The sequence below is a fragment of the Callionymus lyra genome, chromosome 2 (genome assembly GCF_982586985.1).
Source record: "Callionymus lyra chromosome 2, fCalLyr1.hap1.1, whole genome shotgun sequence".
In the NCBI taxonomy this organism is placed as follows: domain Eukaryota; kingdom Metazoa; phylum Chordata; class Actinopteri; order Syngnathiformes; family Callionymidae; genus Callionymus; species Callionymus lyra.
Genome location: NC_141819.1, coordinates 5,000,320 through 5,019,228, shown reverse-complemented (window position 1 = coordinate 5,019,228; position 18,909 = coordinate 5,000,320). Strand labels below are relative to the sequence as shown.

General features: G+C 37.7%; 2 protein-coding genes across 2 annotated transcripts in view; both read right to left on the bottom strand.

Annotated features, from left to right (window-relative positions):
* The window catches only part of LOC148085133 (uncharacterized), a 523,722-nt gene extending 513,703 nt beyond the window's left edge, over window positions 1-10,019 (bottom strand). The window contains exons 1-6 of the mRNA XM_087783290.1: window positions 9,832-10,019; window positions 7,919-9,713; window positions 6,644-6,817; window positions 5,737-5,910; window positions 3,946-4,122; window positions 3,039-3,212 (exon numbers count right to left, since the gene is read on the bottom strand). Coding sequence (XP_087639416.1) covers window positions 3,039-3,212; window positions 3,946-4,122; window positions 5,737-5,910; window positions 6,644-6,817; window positions 7,919-9,713; window positions 9,832-9,997 — 2,660 coding nt within the window. The 5' untranslated portion in view covers window positions 9,998-10,019. The remainder of the gene's footprint in view (window positions 1-3,038; window positions 3,213-3,945; window positions 4,123-5,736; window positions 5,911-6,643; window positions 6,818-7,918; window positions 9,714-9,831) is intronic.
* Window positions 10,020-10,161: 142 nt separating this feature from the next.
* LOC148085132 (uncharacterized) lies at window positions 10,162-17,454 on the bottom strand. Its single transcript, XM_087781553.1, has 5 exons — window positions 17,402-17,454; window positions 12,260-12,350; window positions 12,036-12,191; window positions 10,714-10,848; window positions 10,162-10,243 (listed from the first exon to the last, which is right to left on the bottom strand). Exons 1-5 carry the CDS (start codon window positions 17,439-17,441, stop codon window positions 10,162-10,164), a joined length of 504 nt encoding a protein of 167 aa, XP_087637679.1. The 5' UTR covers window positions 17,442-17,454.
* Window positions 17,455-18,909: the final 1,455 nt, after the last annotated feature.

The window sequence follows — 18,909 nt, the reverse complement described above, 5'->3', positions numbered from 1 at the left end:
GTTGTTTCTTCTAAATAATGAAAAAATAAAACATCAGGTCTATATAAAGTGCTGAAAGTAAACAAATAATAAAGTATTATATAAGTATTATATGATTCACCAACACATGTCATCTTCAGGGTGTGACACCCCTGATGTCAACACAAAGGACGATGTGTCAGTTAAAGGATAAAGAAAGACTAAAATGCTGCTAATTGTAATCTGAGAGAACATCGCTCCCTCTAGTGGTGATTTTAGATATTTCACTGTCCTGTCAATAATTCTGCAAGGACTAAGATAAGTTTTCCTCGCTGCAGGGATGGAGTGAACCACGACAGGTGATGATAGTGACTCGTGTGTTTATTTATTGACAATGGCTCCATCTAGTGGTGCAACTGTAGATTACAGTCAATGTTTTACAATCCAACTCTTGAACACATCACAGGAAGTAAATACCTGTTGTTTGTAATAATGGAGCCGTGAAAACGGAAAGGGAATTATTTTCAATCCTGTTATATATTAGAGGCTTCAATAAGCACCACTGTTGTACGGCGTGTTCTTCTTACTCTGACATGCTGGTCATCCAAAACTAGTGATGGTGAGATGAAGCTTCACTAACAGTGTCATCATGTTTAATGCTCAGTAGGTGGCGCCTCCGTTTCAAAATGATATGAGGTTTGATCCAATTACGTGTTTATTGTTAAATGTTTAAATATTAAATATATTTATTGAAGTTCTCAGGCTCAGCTCCAGCTAGTGTTTCCTCATCAAACACATTGAAAGTGTCAGTGCACAAGTGCAGGATTTACACTGAGAGACTGAGATCTTTCATTACAAACACATTTAAAATATATAGATTCATTTAAGTGTTTTTATGATCATTTCTTCTCATGTGGAGCTTCAATCCAAGAGTTACAGGGCGAGCAGTTTGGAGGTATTTGGATGTTTTCATGTGTTTTTTTGGACAAAGATGAAGACGAAGACAACTGAGCTCCAGTCGCTACATTAAAATGAACAAACATTTTTGTCTATAACTCTAAAAAGAACAGATCACTCTGAAAATAATCCCAACCCTTAGTCGACATGAGGGCGAGTAGAACATGAGTTTGAATTTTGCGTTTATTATTACTTCAGACGTGAAATAAAAAGACATCAAAAGACTTAAAACATCACATGATTCCAGAACTGTTGTAATAGTTTTATTTGACCTACTATTACATGATTGAGTAAATAATGTTGAATACATTCAACTGTTACTTTAACATACTTTCATTTGCAGTTAATGAAGGAAGAAAAACTCTCTAAACTGGATCAAGATTGTCTCACAATACATTTGTCAAAGTGTAGATTCACTTGTCGATTATAACATTAATGATCAGTTTATAAAATATAATATAATGTGTTTTTGAGAATATTGAGCAAATAACTGTATGTTTTGAAGCTGTTTGACTAGAGGATTGAATTTGTTGATCTTTTTTAATTGATGTTTCTCTCGCTCTGTTCCTCTGATGACATCATTTCTAGGCGACAGATGAGATGAAGTCAATCTGTCACGATCATGTTTAGCTACTGTTGAGAAGTACAGTTTGAAAAAATAACCATTAAACCACTTACTTTCAGAGTAAAAGAGGTTTAACTAGAGAACGATCATAAAAGTCACAAACAAACGTGAAACAAATCCAGCAGGTATGTTAGGAAACATTTGACTTAATAACATATTTTCTTGTGTTTCTTCTGAGAGTCACTCTGATAGTCTCACTTCCTCTCCACCTCCAGTCGCAGCTTTTCAAATCTGTCAGGATGATCCAGATAATCCTGATCCTCCATCAAGTTCCTGTTGTCGTTGGACAGTAGGAGGCGCTGCTGTGTGTGAGTCCAGTGAGAGTGAAGACTGAGAGAAGAAGAGACATGAGGTGATGATGGCGGAAGAACGTTGTCTTGACGATCATATACTGATCCAAACTGAGACGAGTCAATGTTCTGTCAACATTCTTCTGAGAACTTGAGAGAAGAACCATGTGACTGAAACATCCCAGAATCATCTTGAATGTCAGATTTGAAGATGAAGTCAGCAGCTAAACTAGCATGTAGCTAACATGAGTCTAGTCTAGTTGTGATGAAGATGTTCAAGTGAACACATGATTCAATATGAAGTGATTCATGTGTGAAATGATGTTTAAAGTGACTCAACATTGTGAGTTGATGATCAAACTCACGTCTGATTTCAAATATTTGACAGAAATATTTCTTTGTTCTCCACTGACAGTCAAACTGAAACAATGTTGATGTTGAAGCTCCTGAAGAGTTTTGAGCTGAAGGACTTGAAGATTTGGAATCAGAGCTTCACTTGATACTGTAACTGTGAGTCTTTAACATCTGCACGTTTGTTCTGGAATCTTCTTCATCAAGTCCATGTCCACAAAGACCTTCAACTGCTGTGTCAGCAGATGAGCTTTGATGTTGAAGTCAATCCATGGAATCAAACTTACCATTCATGGATGAAGTTCAAACCAATGTGGTCTACAGCCTGGAGGAAGAAAGAGTCAGAAGATCAGATTCATTTGATTCAGATGTTCATGAATATTGTTTCATTCTCAGTGGACGACTCAGTCATGACTGTTGATGACAACAAAGATGGATCTATAAACAGGCTGCTCAGTCTCAACTGTCTCCTTCATGCTTCCACTGGTGTCCAGCAGGAGAACATGGAGGAACTCAGAGTTTGGATTCATGTGCTCAGTTCAGATGAAGAGTCTGAGCATCAAATGTTCAGTCTGAAGATCTTTGGAGTTCAGTCAGTGAGTTCTGCTGCTCTGTTCATACCTGAGAGTCTCCAGTCTCCAGCCTGGACTATTTAGTCCAGCAGACAGCAGCTCCAGTCCTGGTCCTCCTGGATGATTCCAGCTCAGGTCCAGTTCTCTCAGGTGGGATGGGTTCAATGTCAGAGCTGAGGCCAGAGAAGAACAACCTCTGTCTGAGATCTGACACCATGACAGACTGAAATGAAGGAGAAACACTTTTAGAAACTTATCAGAACCAAGAGAAGATGATGTTCTGACCTGAGAGTCTCCAGGTGACAGTGTGGACTCTTCAGTCCAGCAGACAGCAGCTTCACTCCTGGATCCTGCAGGTTGTTTCTACTCAGGTCCAGTAGAGTCAGACTAGAGGACGGAGAGCTGAGGACTGAGGACAGAAGTGAACAACTTCTCTCTGACAGTCGACAGTAGCTCAGGCTGTGAAAGAGACGAATTTCATCAACAAGTGACTTTTTCAATTTTCTATTTGACAAGAATTGAAAGAGTTTATTTATAGTTTAATATTGTTATTTTAGTAATAAATAAAATGAAAAAAGATTTTCAAGATTCAATATTTTTAACAAGTGACTTTTTCAATTCTTTATTTAAAAACAATCAACTATTTACTTTCATAAGATCATGGTCACATGTTTGTTTGAATATTTATCAGGTTGGTATAAATGAGGGTGAAATGTTGAACATGACGACAGAAACACAAACATGAAGAAGGAGTAACAACAATGTTGAGGTTGTGGTTTGTTGTTAAATATTTACTTTAGAAAAACAGACTTTCCTACAAACTAGTGAGACATCATTGATTTATGCTGAATTGTTGGAACATGAACAAGTATTTCAGTGAATGTTTTCATGTGATCAACTTGATCTTGATTAATCAAATTAAATGAAATAAAGTGTTTTTCAACATTCAGTTCATGAGCTGAAAATAAATAATACTTCAACAGGAAGTGACATTTATCAACACATCGTCTGCGAACAAGGAAATCTGGCTCAGTTGCTTCATCAACCAGGAAACAAGAGCTGAGACGACACTCGTCTAGTTTCTCTCCAGATATTAGAAACATGACATTTATTTATGTCTTCATTTCTCCTGAGAGACAAGAAACCAGATGAACTGTGGACCAGACATGAAGAGAGAAGATGATGTTCTGACCTGAGAGTCTCCAGGTGACAGTGTGGACTCTTCAGTCCAGCAGACAGCAGCTCCACTCCTGGATCCTGCAGGTCTAAGTTGTTACTCAGGTCCAGTAGAGTCAGACTAGAGGACGGAGAGCTGAGGACTGAGGACAGAAGTGAACAACTTCTCTCTGACAGGAAACATTTGATCAGCCTGTGAAAGAGACGAGTTTCATCAACAAGTGACTTTTTCAATTTTATATTTGACAAGAATTGAAAGAGTTTATTTATAGTTTAATATTGTTATCAACAAGTATCCTTTTAAATTCATTATAAAAATGTCAAAGTGTTTAAAATCCAATATAAATTTTAACCCTGGAGTTTTGAAGAGATAAAAAATATTTATATTTTAATGTTGTTTTTTTTTTGTACCTCTTCAAAACTATAACAATAAAAATTGTTGCCCAAATGTGTATAATGTTGTTTTTTGAAGGCTTGAAAAATTTGTGAAATATAAATATTTTGTACCTCTTCTTAATGTTGGAGTTTTGAAGAGGTAAACAAAATAGAAATAAAAGAATATTTAAATGTTGTATTTTATTGTATCTCTTCAAAACTACAACATTTAAATATATATATATATTTTACCTCTTTAAATCTACAACGTTAAAATATAAATATTTTTTTACCTCTTCAAAACACACACATTATATAAATGCTGGTATGGAATCATGAATTAAAAAAATCGAGATTCAATATTTTCAACAAGTATCCTTTTAAATTTATTTTTTTAACGTGTTTAAAATCCTATATATATATCTATATTAAACTCTATGTCTAAAAAGAATTTCCATTATTCAATGAAAACAAAACCAACCTTTCAATATTTAAATTATTGAATTAAATTTTTCAGAAAATAATTCTATGGTTAAAAAAATACAATATTTCAATAAAATTAAATGTTTAATTCAATCCTTCAATTCTCTGATGACACTGATCTACTTGCATAAGAAACAAAGCAAATGTTTTTCAATATTCAGTTCATGAGCTGAAAATAGATTCAACTGCTCCAACAGGAAGTGACATTTATACTGACGTGTACAAAATACTTATTAAGTGAACAAAGATCTGCTGTTTTTTTGTTTATGTTTTAAGTCTCCGTTGATGGTTGTTTTGACTCTGTTGGTTTGGACTGTTGCTGAATGAATTGGAGTCTCAGTAAAAGACATTACAAACAAAACTTATTGGCTTCAATGTACATTTATGAACATATTTAGCTTCAAAAGAAGCTTAAAGTAAGTAAAGTAGTTTTGTTTCATTAAAGAAACTTCATGATAAATTGAAGAAAAATGTAAGAATGATGCGATTAGTCGACTTAATGGTTGAATATTTGGTGAGCAGTCGACTGTTAAAATAGTCGTAGACCTCATGAACAACAGATGAACCATAAGAGAAGAACAGAGACAACAACGGTGGAAAAAACAAACAATGAAAACAAATGAAAGTCAAACCTCAAGATTCCACTCTAAAGTGTTTTGTCTTCTACGAGACAGATGACGCGAGAACACTGGATAAAGAATATGAAGGACTGTTGTTTTGATTATTATTCATTTTCATTTAAAGTTGACGCTTGTTTGTTTATCATTACAATGATTTATTAAGATGATATTTTTATAAACTACGTAACATCTTTACCTGCTACACAAACATACAAATGTATCTATGAGCTGCTTCACTGAAGAACAAAGTGATGACAGACTTTGACTCGTGTTTCCACCTCTGACTTTACATTTGAGCTTTGATGATGTAGAAAAGATGATGTTCTGACCTGAGAGTCTCCAGGTGACAGTGTGGACTCTTCAGTCCAGCAGACAGCAGCTCCACTCCTGGATCCTGCAGCTTGTTGTCACTCAGGTCCAGTAGAGTCAGACTAGAGGACGGAGAGCTGAGGACTGAGGACAGAAGTGAACAACTTCTCTCTGACAGTCCACAACCGATCAGGCTGTGAAAGAGACGAGTTTCATCAACAAGTGACTTTTTCAATTTTCTATTTGACAAGAATTGAAAGAGTTTATTTATAGTTTAATATTGTTATTTTAGTAATAAATAAAATGAAAAAAGATTTTCAAGATTCAATATTTTTAACAAGTGACTTTTTCAATTAATTATTTAAAAACAATCAACTATTTACTTTCATAAGATCATGGTCACATGTTTGTTTGAATATTTATCAGGTTGGTATAAATGAGGGTGAAATGTTGAACATGACGACAGAAACACAAACATGAAGAAGGAGTAACAACAATGTTGAGGTTGTGGTTTGTTGTTAAATATTTACTTTAGAAAAACAGACTTTCCTACAAACTAGTGAGACATCATTGATTTATGCTGAATTGTTGGAACATGAACAAGTATTTCAGTGAATGTTTTCATGTGATCAACTTGATCTTGATTAATCAAATTAAATGAAATAAAGTGTTTTTCAACATTCAGTTCATGAGCTGAAAATAAATAATACTTCAACAGGAAGTGACATTTATCAACACATCGTCTGCGAACAAGGAAATCTGGCTCAGTTGCTTCATCAACCAGGAAACAAGAGCTGAGACGACACTCGTCTAGTTTCTCTCCAGATATTAGAAACATGACATTTATTTCTATCTTCATTTCTCCTGAGAGACAAGAAACCAGATGAACTGTGGACCAGACATGAAGAGAGAAGATGATGTTCTGACCTGAGAGTCTCCAGGTGACAGTGTGGACTCTTCAGTCCAGCAGACAGCAGCTCCACTCCTGGATCCTGCAGGTCGTTGTAACTCAGGTCCAGTAGAGTCAGACTAGAGGACGGAGAGCTGAGGACTGAGGACAGAAGTGAACAACTTCTCTCTGACAGTTGACAGTCGCTCAGCCTGTGAAAGAGAGGAGTTTCATCAACAAGTGACTTTTTCAATTTTCTATTTGACAAGAATTGAAAGAGTTTATTTATAGTTTAATATTGTTATTTTAGTAATAAATAAAATGAAAAAAATTAAAGAATCAATATTTTTGACAAGTGGCTTTTTTAATTAAATATACAAATGTGAAAGTGTTTAAAATCCAATATATAATATATATTCAAATTATTTAATAAAATGATTCAGAAAATATTTCTATGGTTAAAAAAATAAAACATTTTAATAAAATTAATTGTTAAATTCAATCCTTCAATTCTCTGATGACACTGATCTACTTGCATAAGAAACAAAGCAAATGTTTTTCAATATTCAGTTCATGAGCTGAAAATAGATTCAACTGCTCCAACAGGAAGTGACATTTATGAACTTATTTTGCTTAAAAAGAATCTTAAAGTAATACCTAACATGAATATTTTAAATTAAATACACACAGTCGGACAAAGAGGACTATGAAGACGAACCCCTTTGATTTTATTATTTATTTTTATAGAACACATTTCCTGAGAAAAAGACAAGAGTTGACCTTTTGTATGAAACAGTAAAGTTAAATAAAGCTGCATTTTTATTGATGTAACCTTCGTGGTTTTGTTTCATTCAAGAAACTTCATGTGAATTTAAGATGAAGATTTTGTAGAAATCAGGCTCAGAGCTGCTGTGAAGGTCACACATGCTAACTTAAGTTTATTTACTATAAATAAATGTTGCGTACACATTCATTTGTGTATACGCAGTATAATTAATGAGGCCACATGTTTTAAATATGTCGTTTAGATTATTATTCATTTTCATTTAAAGTTGACGCTTGTTTGTTTATCATTACAATGATTTATTAAGATGATATTTTTATAAACTACGTAACATCTTTACTTTTCAATTCTCTATTTGACAAGACTGAACTAGTTACATCATAAAATCACATATTGTATGAATATTTGAGGAAGGTTTGTCTAAATTAGGATCAGTTTGTTAAACACGATGACAAACACAACAATCATCAAAGAGTAAATCAAACATTCATGTTTAGTTCATATCATCAGAAATGTTTGAACAACTTACAGAACTTTGTTTGCAACTTGAACCACCGGCAGAAGCCTCTCAAGAACCTTCTCTGAAGCAGAGTATTTCTTCAGGTCAAACTCGTCCAGATGTTCCTCTGAGGACAGTAAAATGAAGGCCAGGGCCGACCATTGAGAAGAAGACATTTGATCAGAGTGACCTCCTGATCTCATCTTCTGTTGGACCTCCTCCACCAGAGAAGTGTCCTTCACTTCATTCAGACAGTGGAACAGGTTGATGATTCTCTCTGGAGACACATTCTTACTTATCTTCTTCTTGATGAGCTGTGCTGTGTTGTGATTGGTCCAGGAGCTACTTCCTGTCTGTGTCAACAAACCTGGAAGGAGACTCTGGCTGGTCTGCAGAGAAAGACCCAGAAGGAAGCGCAGGAACAAGTCCAGATGTCCGTTTGGACTTTTTAGAGTTTCATCTATTGCTGTCTGGTAGAACCTTTCTGTTTGACTTTTGTTTTTCAACAATCTTGAAGGTTTGGATGTTGGTTTTGATTCCATCAGGTTGACTCCAGAGTTGATGAAGGTCTGGTGGACGTGAAGAGCAGCCAGAAACTCCTGAACACTCAGGTGGATGAAGCAGAACACCTTGTCCTGGTACAGTCCTCTCTCCTCTCTGAAGATCTGAGTGAACACTCCTGAGTAAACTGAAGCTGCTGAGATGTTGATGTCACACTCTGTGAGGTCTGACTTATAGAAGATCAAGTTTCCTCTCTGCAGATGCTCAAAAGCCAGTTTTCCCAGAGACTCCATCATCTTCTTGCTCTCAGGATCCCAAACCGTGTCAGTCCCAGATCCTCCGTCGAACTTCACCTTCTTGACTTTGATCTGAACCACCAGGAAGTAGATGAACATCTCAGTCAGGGTGTTTGGCAGCTGTCCTGTCTCTGTGCTCTTCAACATGTCCAGAACTGTGGCAGTGATCCAGCAGAAGATCGGGATGTGACACATGATGTAGAGGCTTCGTGACCTCCTGATGTGAGACATGATGCTGCTGGTCTGCTCCTCATCTCTGAACCTCTTCCTGAAGTACTCCTCCTTCTGGAGGTCATTGAACCCTCTGACCTCTGTCACCATGTCCACACACTCAGGAGGGATCTGATTGGCTGCTGCAGGTCGTGTGGTGATCCAGAGACGAGCTGAGGGAAGAAGATCCCCCCTGATGAGGTTTGTCAGCAGGACGTCTACTGAGGTGGACTCTGTAGCTTCTATCAGGCGCCGACTGTTGAGGAAGTCCAGAGGGAGTCGACACTCGTCCAGACCATCAAAGATGAACAGAACCTGGAGTCCTTCAAAGCTGCTGAGTCTGGATTCTCTGGTTTCAGGAAAGAAAAGATGAACAAGTTCCATCAAACTCAACTTCTTCTCTTTCAGCAGGTTCAGCTCTCTGAAGGTGAAAGGAAAGATGAAGTGGAAGTTCTGGTGGGCTTTGTCTTCAGCCCAGTCCAGAGTGACCTTCTGTGTCAGGAGGGTCTTCCCAATGCCAGCCACGCCCTTCGTCAGCAGTGTTCTGATTGGTGGGTCTCTCTCAGGTGAGGCTTTAAAGAGGTCTTCTTGTCTGATGGTGGTTTCTGGTCTGGTCTGGTTCCTGGTGGCTGCTTCGATCTGTCGGACCTCATGCTCCTGGTTGACCTGGTCTGTGCCCCCCTCAGTGATGTAGAGCTCAGTGAAGATCTCATTCAGAGGAGCAGAGTTTCCTGCTTTAGCGACCCCCTCAGACACACTGTGGAACTTCTTCTGCAGGCTCCTCTTCAGTCGTCCTCCACACTCTGAAGCAAGACTTCCTGAATGAAGACATAAGTCACACGAGTCAGAAGATTGTAGAAGGTGAAAATGGAGTAAAATCTTCAGATCTGATGCAAGTGTTCTTCATCTTCATCATGTTTGTTCACATGTTCTTACTGCTCCACAGACGCTCGGCCAGATCCTGCTCCTCCATGTCCTTCAGGAGATGAACTGTGATCTTCAGGAATTCTTCTCTGATGCTTCTCCACTTCTCATCTTCCTCCTCAGTCTGTGGAGTCTCTGGACTCACAAACCTCCAGACTCTCTTCAGCTCCTTCTGCATATAGTTGTAGAAGTTTCTCTCCAGTGACTGGAACAGAATCACAGAGAAGAAAGTCAGAGTGATAGTGGATCATCTCAAGAACCACAAAGACCAGAAGCTTTAACTTGGATTCAGCTGAAGGATGATGAACAGAAGGAACCTCTAGGATGAGGACCTCCTCTAGTTTATGAACATACCAGCCGTTTGATTTCCAGTTGTGAGGGATGTTGCTGACCAATGAGAAGCTCTGAGCTCTGATGGTCCACTCTGAGAAGAAGAGATGAAATCAGACTGTAAATAAACTCTTGTCGTGTTGAAGGTTTTGATCGAAAGTAAACTAGAAGGTTCCTTTTACAACCCACATTCATCTCCTTTAGAACTTAAATCTTGTCAAGCTAAACTGTTTATTTTCAATATTTTAATATAAAAATGATTCTTCTTTGTTTAATTCTTCAAAGACTCACAACAGTCCAGAATATTCTGGTTCCTCCTGCTGGATCCTGATGAAAACACAACTCTGATCAACGCTCATCTGTTTCTATCCTGGTATTCACCAGCTGAACCACTAGATGTCCTCACACTGCTGCACATGTCCACCTCTGCACTACAACTGTGAAAGCAACGTTTGAGGTTTTTAATTGTGTCTTTATCTCCCCCTGCTGGTGATGTGAGTGAAGTGAAGTTCTCTGGTTTAATGTGTGTATGAACCTGGTAGACTCACACTTGTTCACTCTCACCTCACACCTGGAGACTCTTCACTTCCTCTGAAGTCCATATATCTCCCCATTGAAGCATCACTCTTCAGAGACACACAGCAGGGTTCTGGTCCAGATCTTGGTCCAGGTCCAGCAGGTTCTTGCTGCTGCTTTGATCTTGAACACAGAAGTAGAATGAGTGAGAATGAAGACATGGAGGTGCTAAAAATGGATCAAGGGATTGACTTTTTACGAAAGAACATGTTTCTTTTGAAAGAACAAGCTGGACATATTTATTACATTTTTTGTTTATTTGACTTCCTTGTAAGAAGAGAAATGTCAACTGAACTTTAGTCTGAGCTTTTGTTGTTTAGTATGTATCTTTTGTTTTTATTTTCCTTCTTTATTTGTGGTGTTTTTCTTTACTTTGAAAATTCAATAAAGAAATCTTAAAAAACAAGAAAACTATCCGAGTCAAACATCAGACGCTAGATTTGTAGTGCGCGTAATGACAGAACATTACGGTAGCAGTGACGAAGCGTGAAAGAAATGTCTGTGTTTACGAAGCTCCTGATATTAGTTCAAGTTCATGCTCCAGTGGCGTCACTAGCCTGAATGGATCATGACTAGAACCAACAGCTTTAAAGCAGGAGTTCAGGGATTGAGCCTCGGTGTTGATGTTTATAACTGTTATTTATTTATTGTGTTGTTGCTACAGCAGCAAACTTGCCATCCATTCACTTATTTATTTGTGTTCAGTGTTGTTGAGGAGATTGTTATTTGTGATCATTCTCTTGTGAAAAGCTTCAGATAAATGCATGTATACAAGCCAGGCTTTGGTTCAGTTTGTGGAGGTGCGCTCGGTTTGCTCACCCAGTTGTCCAGGAGGTATTATGTGCTCACATAAGTTTAGGGTCTGCAGCCTCAAAAAAGAAGACACTGCTATGTGAAGTTGTGGCACAATTGGAGTCGAGTGTTTTTAACTCCACACTTTTAACTGACTCTAATGCAAATTTGGAATTCCAGAAAGACACGTAACAAGCCTCAGCAACTTTCTACTCTGTAAGTTAATAATAAAGTAGTCTAACAAATCTTAACAATTCTAAGGTAGTACATTCTTCAGAATAAACTACCTGGTGTCAATAATGTGAGAATATAAATAATTTATAAATAAAATAAAATAAAATGGAGGAAGCCTATTTTGTAATGTTAATTATTAATTAAAATTATGCCTCTCGTTGTTGGCTAATGGCAAAAATATATAAATAATGTTTCAACACTGAACAAAAACAAATAAGTGAATAGACAGCAAGTTAAAAAACAACATAACACAATAAAAAACTGTCACACTTGTTCACTCTCACCTCACACCTGGAGACTCTTCACTTCCTCTGAAGTCCATATATCTTTTTCTGAAGTTGATCCCTCTCTCCATTGAAGCATCACTCTTCAGAGACACACAGCAGGGTTCTGGTCCAGATCTTGGTCCAGGTCCAGCAGGTTCTTGTTGCTGCTTTGATCTTGAACACAGAAGTAGAATGAGTGAGAATGAAGACATGGAGGACAATCTTGGAGGTCCTTGTCTCACCTCTGAGTGCTGGTCTGTTCATCGTGCTCCTCACACTGAGGGTATTTAAAGGAGTCTCTGTCCTCACCATGAGTCTCAGCAGAGTCTTCACCTTCACACAAACACACTCATGACATTCTTGTCAACATCAAAAGTTGTTCTCGCCTCATAGTGTAAAAACTATGATCAATATTATTGTGTTTCTGCTTTATTTGTCTGTGATGTATTATTTAAACTGTCTGCATCTTTGTTGAGGACTACAGATGGAAACTATCATTGTGCTAAATCTGGTGCAGCATCTTTTTAATGTAACTGAACATTGTCCTTTTAAAAAATAAACTGAACTGAACTAAATAGTTTCATAATGTCTTTTTTTCATTAGAGGAAACCAGAATTTACTTCACACGTTCTGCGCCCTCTACAGGCAGGGTTAGATGGAGCAGAGGTATCTTCTATCCACAGACGCAGATGGAACTATGAAATGAGGCGTCCACTATCCAGCATTAGCAGCTTCTCTACTCGATAAAATCTCTTTCCACACTGAGATCTCAGGCTTTCTGGTCCTTGTTTTTGAGCCATTAGAGCAAATCTTCCTAAAGAAAGTCCAGCCCTTTTCTTCAACCCCTCCTGTCGGCACTCACCTGAGGGACCAGACCATCTCATCAGCTCCACCTGCCTGCAATTATTGAAGGAGAACAATAGGCTGCTTGGAGCTCCAGTCTTCTCCTTTCTTGTGCTGTGTCTCAAATCGCATACTTGCGTACTCAAAGTTAGTATTTTTAGTGCGTAAGTGCGTCTCAATTCTTAGTATGCGAAATTTAGTGCACCATGCACACTAAATTGTCACTAAAACGCCCACAAAGCTGAGTATGGTTCGATGAACACTAACCACCCTAAACGGCTGCCATCTTAATGACGTTTTAAACAGAAGTTACGTCATATATAATTTATATATTTATATACTTTTTCTTTTATCTGCATTTATCAGCAGCAGATGATGATGATGATCCAGATAATGAAGATGATGATGATGATGATGATGATGATGATGATGATGATGAAGATGAAGATGATGATGATGATGATGATGAAGATGAAGATGAAGATGATGATGATGATGATGATGAAGATGATGATGATGATCCAGATAATGAAGATGATGATGATGATAATGAAGATGATGATGATGATGATGATGAAGATGATGAAGATGATGATAATGATGGTGATGATGACGATGATGATGATGATGATGATGATGATGATGATGATGAAGATGATGATGATGATGATGATGATGATGATGATGATGATGATGAAGATGATGATGATGATCCAGATAATGAAGATGATGATGATGATAATGAAGATGATGATGATGATGATGATGATGATGAAGATGATGAAGATGATGATGATGATGATCCAGATAATGAAGATGATGATGATGATAATGAAGATGATGATGATGATGATGATGATGATGATGATGATGATGATGATGATGATGATGATGGTGATGATGATGATGATGGTCTGATCGTCTCTGAGCTTCATTAGAATTTGTGGCTCACGTGCGCAACACATGCACTTATTCTTACTATGTTTTTAAAATGAAAGTGTTTTCTTTGCATGTAGTTATTATGTGATGGTGTATTTATACAAGTGTGTTTTTAAGGATATAGCTCCGATCACGTGATCATATGAAGGAAACCGGCTTTAGCTGCTTTCATTCTGCAGCTTCACTTTGATATAACTGACTGACGTGATGTTGTTTCACAAGAACGTCTGTGACTCTCGTAGAGAAGACTTGAAGGATCCCACTGTGTTTGTTATGTTATAAAAACAATCTTATAATTCCTAATCGTTTTTTCTAATTGAGTGAAATGCCTGGAAAACAACTCAATATAAATCGATCATGTTGTCTTAATAAATAAAGATCATTGTTTTAGTGAATGAACAACATATTTTTAAGTTTGCAAATAATTTATTATCCACTCATGTATCTACAAACATGTTTATTTTCAATCAATATTGATATTAATGTGTCTCTGATAAACATGGATCTGAGCAGTAAATATGTACATAGAACACCTTCAAACCTGTCAGGAAGTCAAGTTTCACGCCATTATTATTCTTGATAAGTATGAAATTTGCTGCACTCACACTGAAAGAGAAGAGAGCTCTGATTGGCTGATGTACATGTCACATGGTTATTGCACCGATTGCTTATCTTTCGGTAGATTGCGACCGACTGTAAGGCACCTCAGGTCTATATTAACAATACACACTCACATGATTACACTCCCAGTCACTACAACAGCACAGACACGAGTTAATGGTATATTATTTGCTGATAAAGAATATTTATAGACAAATGAGTCACTGGTCTTCTGACCAGAACTAACCAAACAAGACACTGATCAACTCCTTCTGACGCTGGTATCAAGGGTTGGATTGAAATAAAAGTATGTGACTCATGAAACCGGTCTTTCTTGTTAGACTGTTACCAAGCCTTGTGTTCTGGTTCATTGTCAAGATTTTATTTACTGTACGTGCTTTCATTTCTCTCCTGCAGGGAATTAAAAGACAAAAAATATAGATATTTTCTGAGGATTTCTACAGAGGAGGCCTGTCCCCAAATCGACGCCTTATTCAAGGATGGATTCGACATGGACGGCTTCTTCCCTCATTGTCTTGTTAATGAAGATATCGCCTGTGATGTTGATGAAATGTTCTGGCCTGATCCAGATAATACCTCATAATTTCACTGCTGGATTTTCTTTTCTTTTTTGTTAGTTCCCCCCTATATTTTTTATAGTATCTTTTCTCTTGATTGTGTTTTTTTTTGTTTTGTTTTTTTTGTTTTATGAACAGTACTGTTGTAGCATGGCACCGGTGAACAAGATGAAAGCCTTCTTTTGCTCGTCCGACGTCCTTCCTTGGAGGCTCTTTATTAAGGTTTTTCATGTAATTGGCCCCTGGGTTACCAAAATAGTAAAGCTCCCCCTTTCCACAGGGGGTTTCCCCAATGCATTTAAACATGCCATTGTGGAGCCTTTACTCAAAAAGCCAGGCTTAGACCCGACTGATCTCAGTAATTTCAGGCCTATTTCTAAGCTCCCTTTCTTGTCCAAGATCTTGGAGAAGGTGGTGTCTGAGCAGCTGTTCCTGGATCAGAGCGACATCCATGAGAAGATTCAGTCTGGCTTCCATAAACATCACTCTACGGAGACAGCTTTACTGAAAGTGTCCAGTGACATCATGATGTCGGCTGACTCGGGTCAATACACTGTTCTGGTTCTCTTGGATCTGTCCTCAGCCTTTGACACAGTAGATCACCAGATCCTGCTGAGAAGACTGAGGGATGAAGTGGGACTGTCTGGGTCTGTGTTACAGTGGTCCTCGTCATACCTTTTTTTTGGCAGTTTCAGTGTATCTGCCAATCAAACAAGGTCTGAATCATCTGTTGTGTGGAGTCCCTCAAGGTTCTGTTTTGGGTCCTTTATTATTTTTGCTATACTTGATTGCCCTCGGTGAAATCATTCAGAGATTTCCTGATGTTTCTTACCACATTTTTGCTGATGACATCCAGCTCTACTGCTCTTTTGATCCAACTGAGCCCCAGAGGCTGAACTTAGTCAATTGTTTGCTAGAAATCAAATAATGAGTGAAAACACTTTGCAGCTACATGTGGACATAATTGAAACTCAAGTTATTTCTCCTGATGATAAGGTTCCAGTGGTTCCGCGCACATACTACCGTACCAGGAGAGGAAAATCCTTCCGGACTGTTGCTCCTAAGCTTTGGAACGATCTCTGTGTTTGATGATCTACTGACTCCTTCAAGAAACATCTGTGTTTGATGATCTACTGACTCCTTCAAGAAACATGTGTGTTTGATGATCTACTGACTCCTTCAAGAAACATCTGTGTTTGATGATCTACTGACTCCTTCAAGAAACATGTGTGTTTGATGATCTACTGACTCCTTCAAGAAACATCTGTGTTTGATGATCTACTGACTCCTTCAAGAAACATCTTAAAACATTCTTATTTGTGCTTTTCACTGATTTTCTGGGACTACAGGGTTTTTCTTACGTGTCTTGATCTTTTAAAGTATATATTTTAACTATTGTTTTTGATTGTCAAAGCGCTTTGTGGCCCTGGTCTAGAAAGGCGCTTTACAAATAACATTTTCTTACTTATAATTGCTTCTCGTTTTTTACAAGTTGCGTTAAATGCCTGGAAAACAACTTATAACAACGAAACATATTTTTAAGTTTACGAATAATTTAATTTCCACTCATGTATCTAAAAACATGTGTTTATTTATAAACAATATTGATATTATGTGTCTCTGATAAACATGGATCTGAGCAGTAAATATGTACATAGGACACCTTCAAACCTTCAGGAAGTCAAGTTTCACATCATTATTATTCCTGATAAATATTAAATTTGCTGCACACACACTGAAAGAGAAGAGAGCTCTGATTGGCTGCTGTGCATGTCACATGAATGGTTATTTCACTGATTGCTTTTCTTCTATTTTCTTATATCATATTGTATTATATCACGGCTCGACCGGTAGCTTGTGACCGACTATAAGGTACTTCTGGTCTATATTAACAATACACACTCACATGATCACACTCACAGTCACTACAACAGCACAGACACACAATAATAGTATATTATTTGCTGAAAAAGAATATTTATAGAAAAATTAGTCACAGTGGTTGAAAAAGACTTGATTCTTCACAACTGCCTCATCAGGAAGTTAAACAAATATGCACGCGCACAAAAACACCCACGCCCTATACACGCACGCACACACACACGCAAAAACACACCCACACACAAACACACACACACAAACACACCCAAACACACACACACACACACACACACATTAAAGCACAGACACAAATGTAGACACAAAACAAATACTCACATGTACAAACATAAAAAAAATACTCACACGTACAGTATACAAACACACACACACACAGTTGTTTGATTGTGGTGAGATTAAGATTTTCTGCGTCATCATTTGTAGATTGAGCTGCAGTTGTTTAAAAACATCAACATGGATCGTCTCGTTGTGATTCATTTCATATCATCAACTGCTGACTTGTGTGAGAGTCAGAGAGTCACTGACCTGTCTGCAGCTTTCTTCTCTTCTGTGGTCTCTGGTCCATGTTGGAGCAGAATTCAGCTTCTTCTGACCAGAACTGATGGAACAAGACACTGATCAACTCCTTCTGACGCTGGTATAAAGGGTTAGACTGAAATAAAAGTACGTGACTCATGAAACCGGTCTTTCTTGTTAGACTGTTACCAAGCCTTGTGTTCTGGTTCATTGTCAAGATTTTATTGACTGTACGTGCTTTCATTTCTCTCCTGCAGGGAATTAAAAGTAAAAGTATATATAATTTCTGAGGATCTCTAGTTTCTTTGTCCAAAAACAACATGAACCCCTTTATCTTCATAACCATGGTTCTACAAATGATTCTTTCCGTTTACTCATTTATTGTCATTGCAACTAGTACAACAAGAAAAAAAGATGAGCTCCACACAGCAGGGGGCAGTAGGCCTCGTCTGTAAAAGGCCTCACTTTCCACCAACAAGGCAACTTTTGGAGTCAGGAAAGCTGAAGTCTGCTGGTCCCACTTGTAAAAGGTGTTGCACCCATAGTAACTATGTTACAGTTTTTTGGATTGCATGAACACTAAAATCAAAAGTCATACACAATTATAAAAACCTTATACTCGAGGAGCAAAACTCCAGCCCAGATAAACACAACTATAAGCAAAATGTCAGCTTCACACTTTTTGCAAATGACTGCACACAGAACAATTGCATGCAAACACACTTGTATCCATTACACACATATGCATATCAGCACTTCAGTGTCAACATTGATTTTACTGGTTTTACATCCACCTTTATCGTCACTTTTGACCGTTCTTGTTGCAGTTTTAATTGGTTCTTACTTGAAACTGTTTCATTTGGACATCACGACTCCCGGCTACATGCTAGTCATGGACACGTCAAACACCGTCGACTCTTCGGCGCTTCAAGGTCAGAGTCAGAACCTGCTCAAGACTCAGGACTCATCCATTTTATTGACACAATCGACTCTTTTAATTTATCACAGATATTGATAAACCAACACACATGGTTTTATATACACTGGCCTCAACCCATCCAAAGTTTCACTGAAGGATATCTGAGTGTCGAACCATAAAGCTGTTCTATTAACAATGGACCTGGTTACTCCATCCCCCGAACTCCTCCGACTCACTCGCTCACATGTTTTTAACCCTCACTCAACATCCTCCTTCACAGAGCATTTTACTCCTGCTTTTTTTAACAGCTTTAATCCTGAACCTCCCGGTTTTGCCAAAGACTTTATCCAAGATGAAAACCACCTCATGTGCTCTTGATGTCATTCCCAGGAAAATTGTTAAAGGATGTTTTTAACACAGTTTTACACATTTTATTCAGCTCTCTTTTCCCCAGTTCTTTTAAACATGCTGTGGTCCAACCACTTTTGAAGAAACCCAGCCTGGACCAGTTTTTACTCATTTTAGATCAATTTCTAAACTCCTGTTTTTAGCCAAAGTCTTAGAAAAGGTGGTGTCCCTCCAAATCTTTTATTTTATG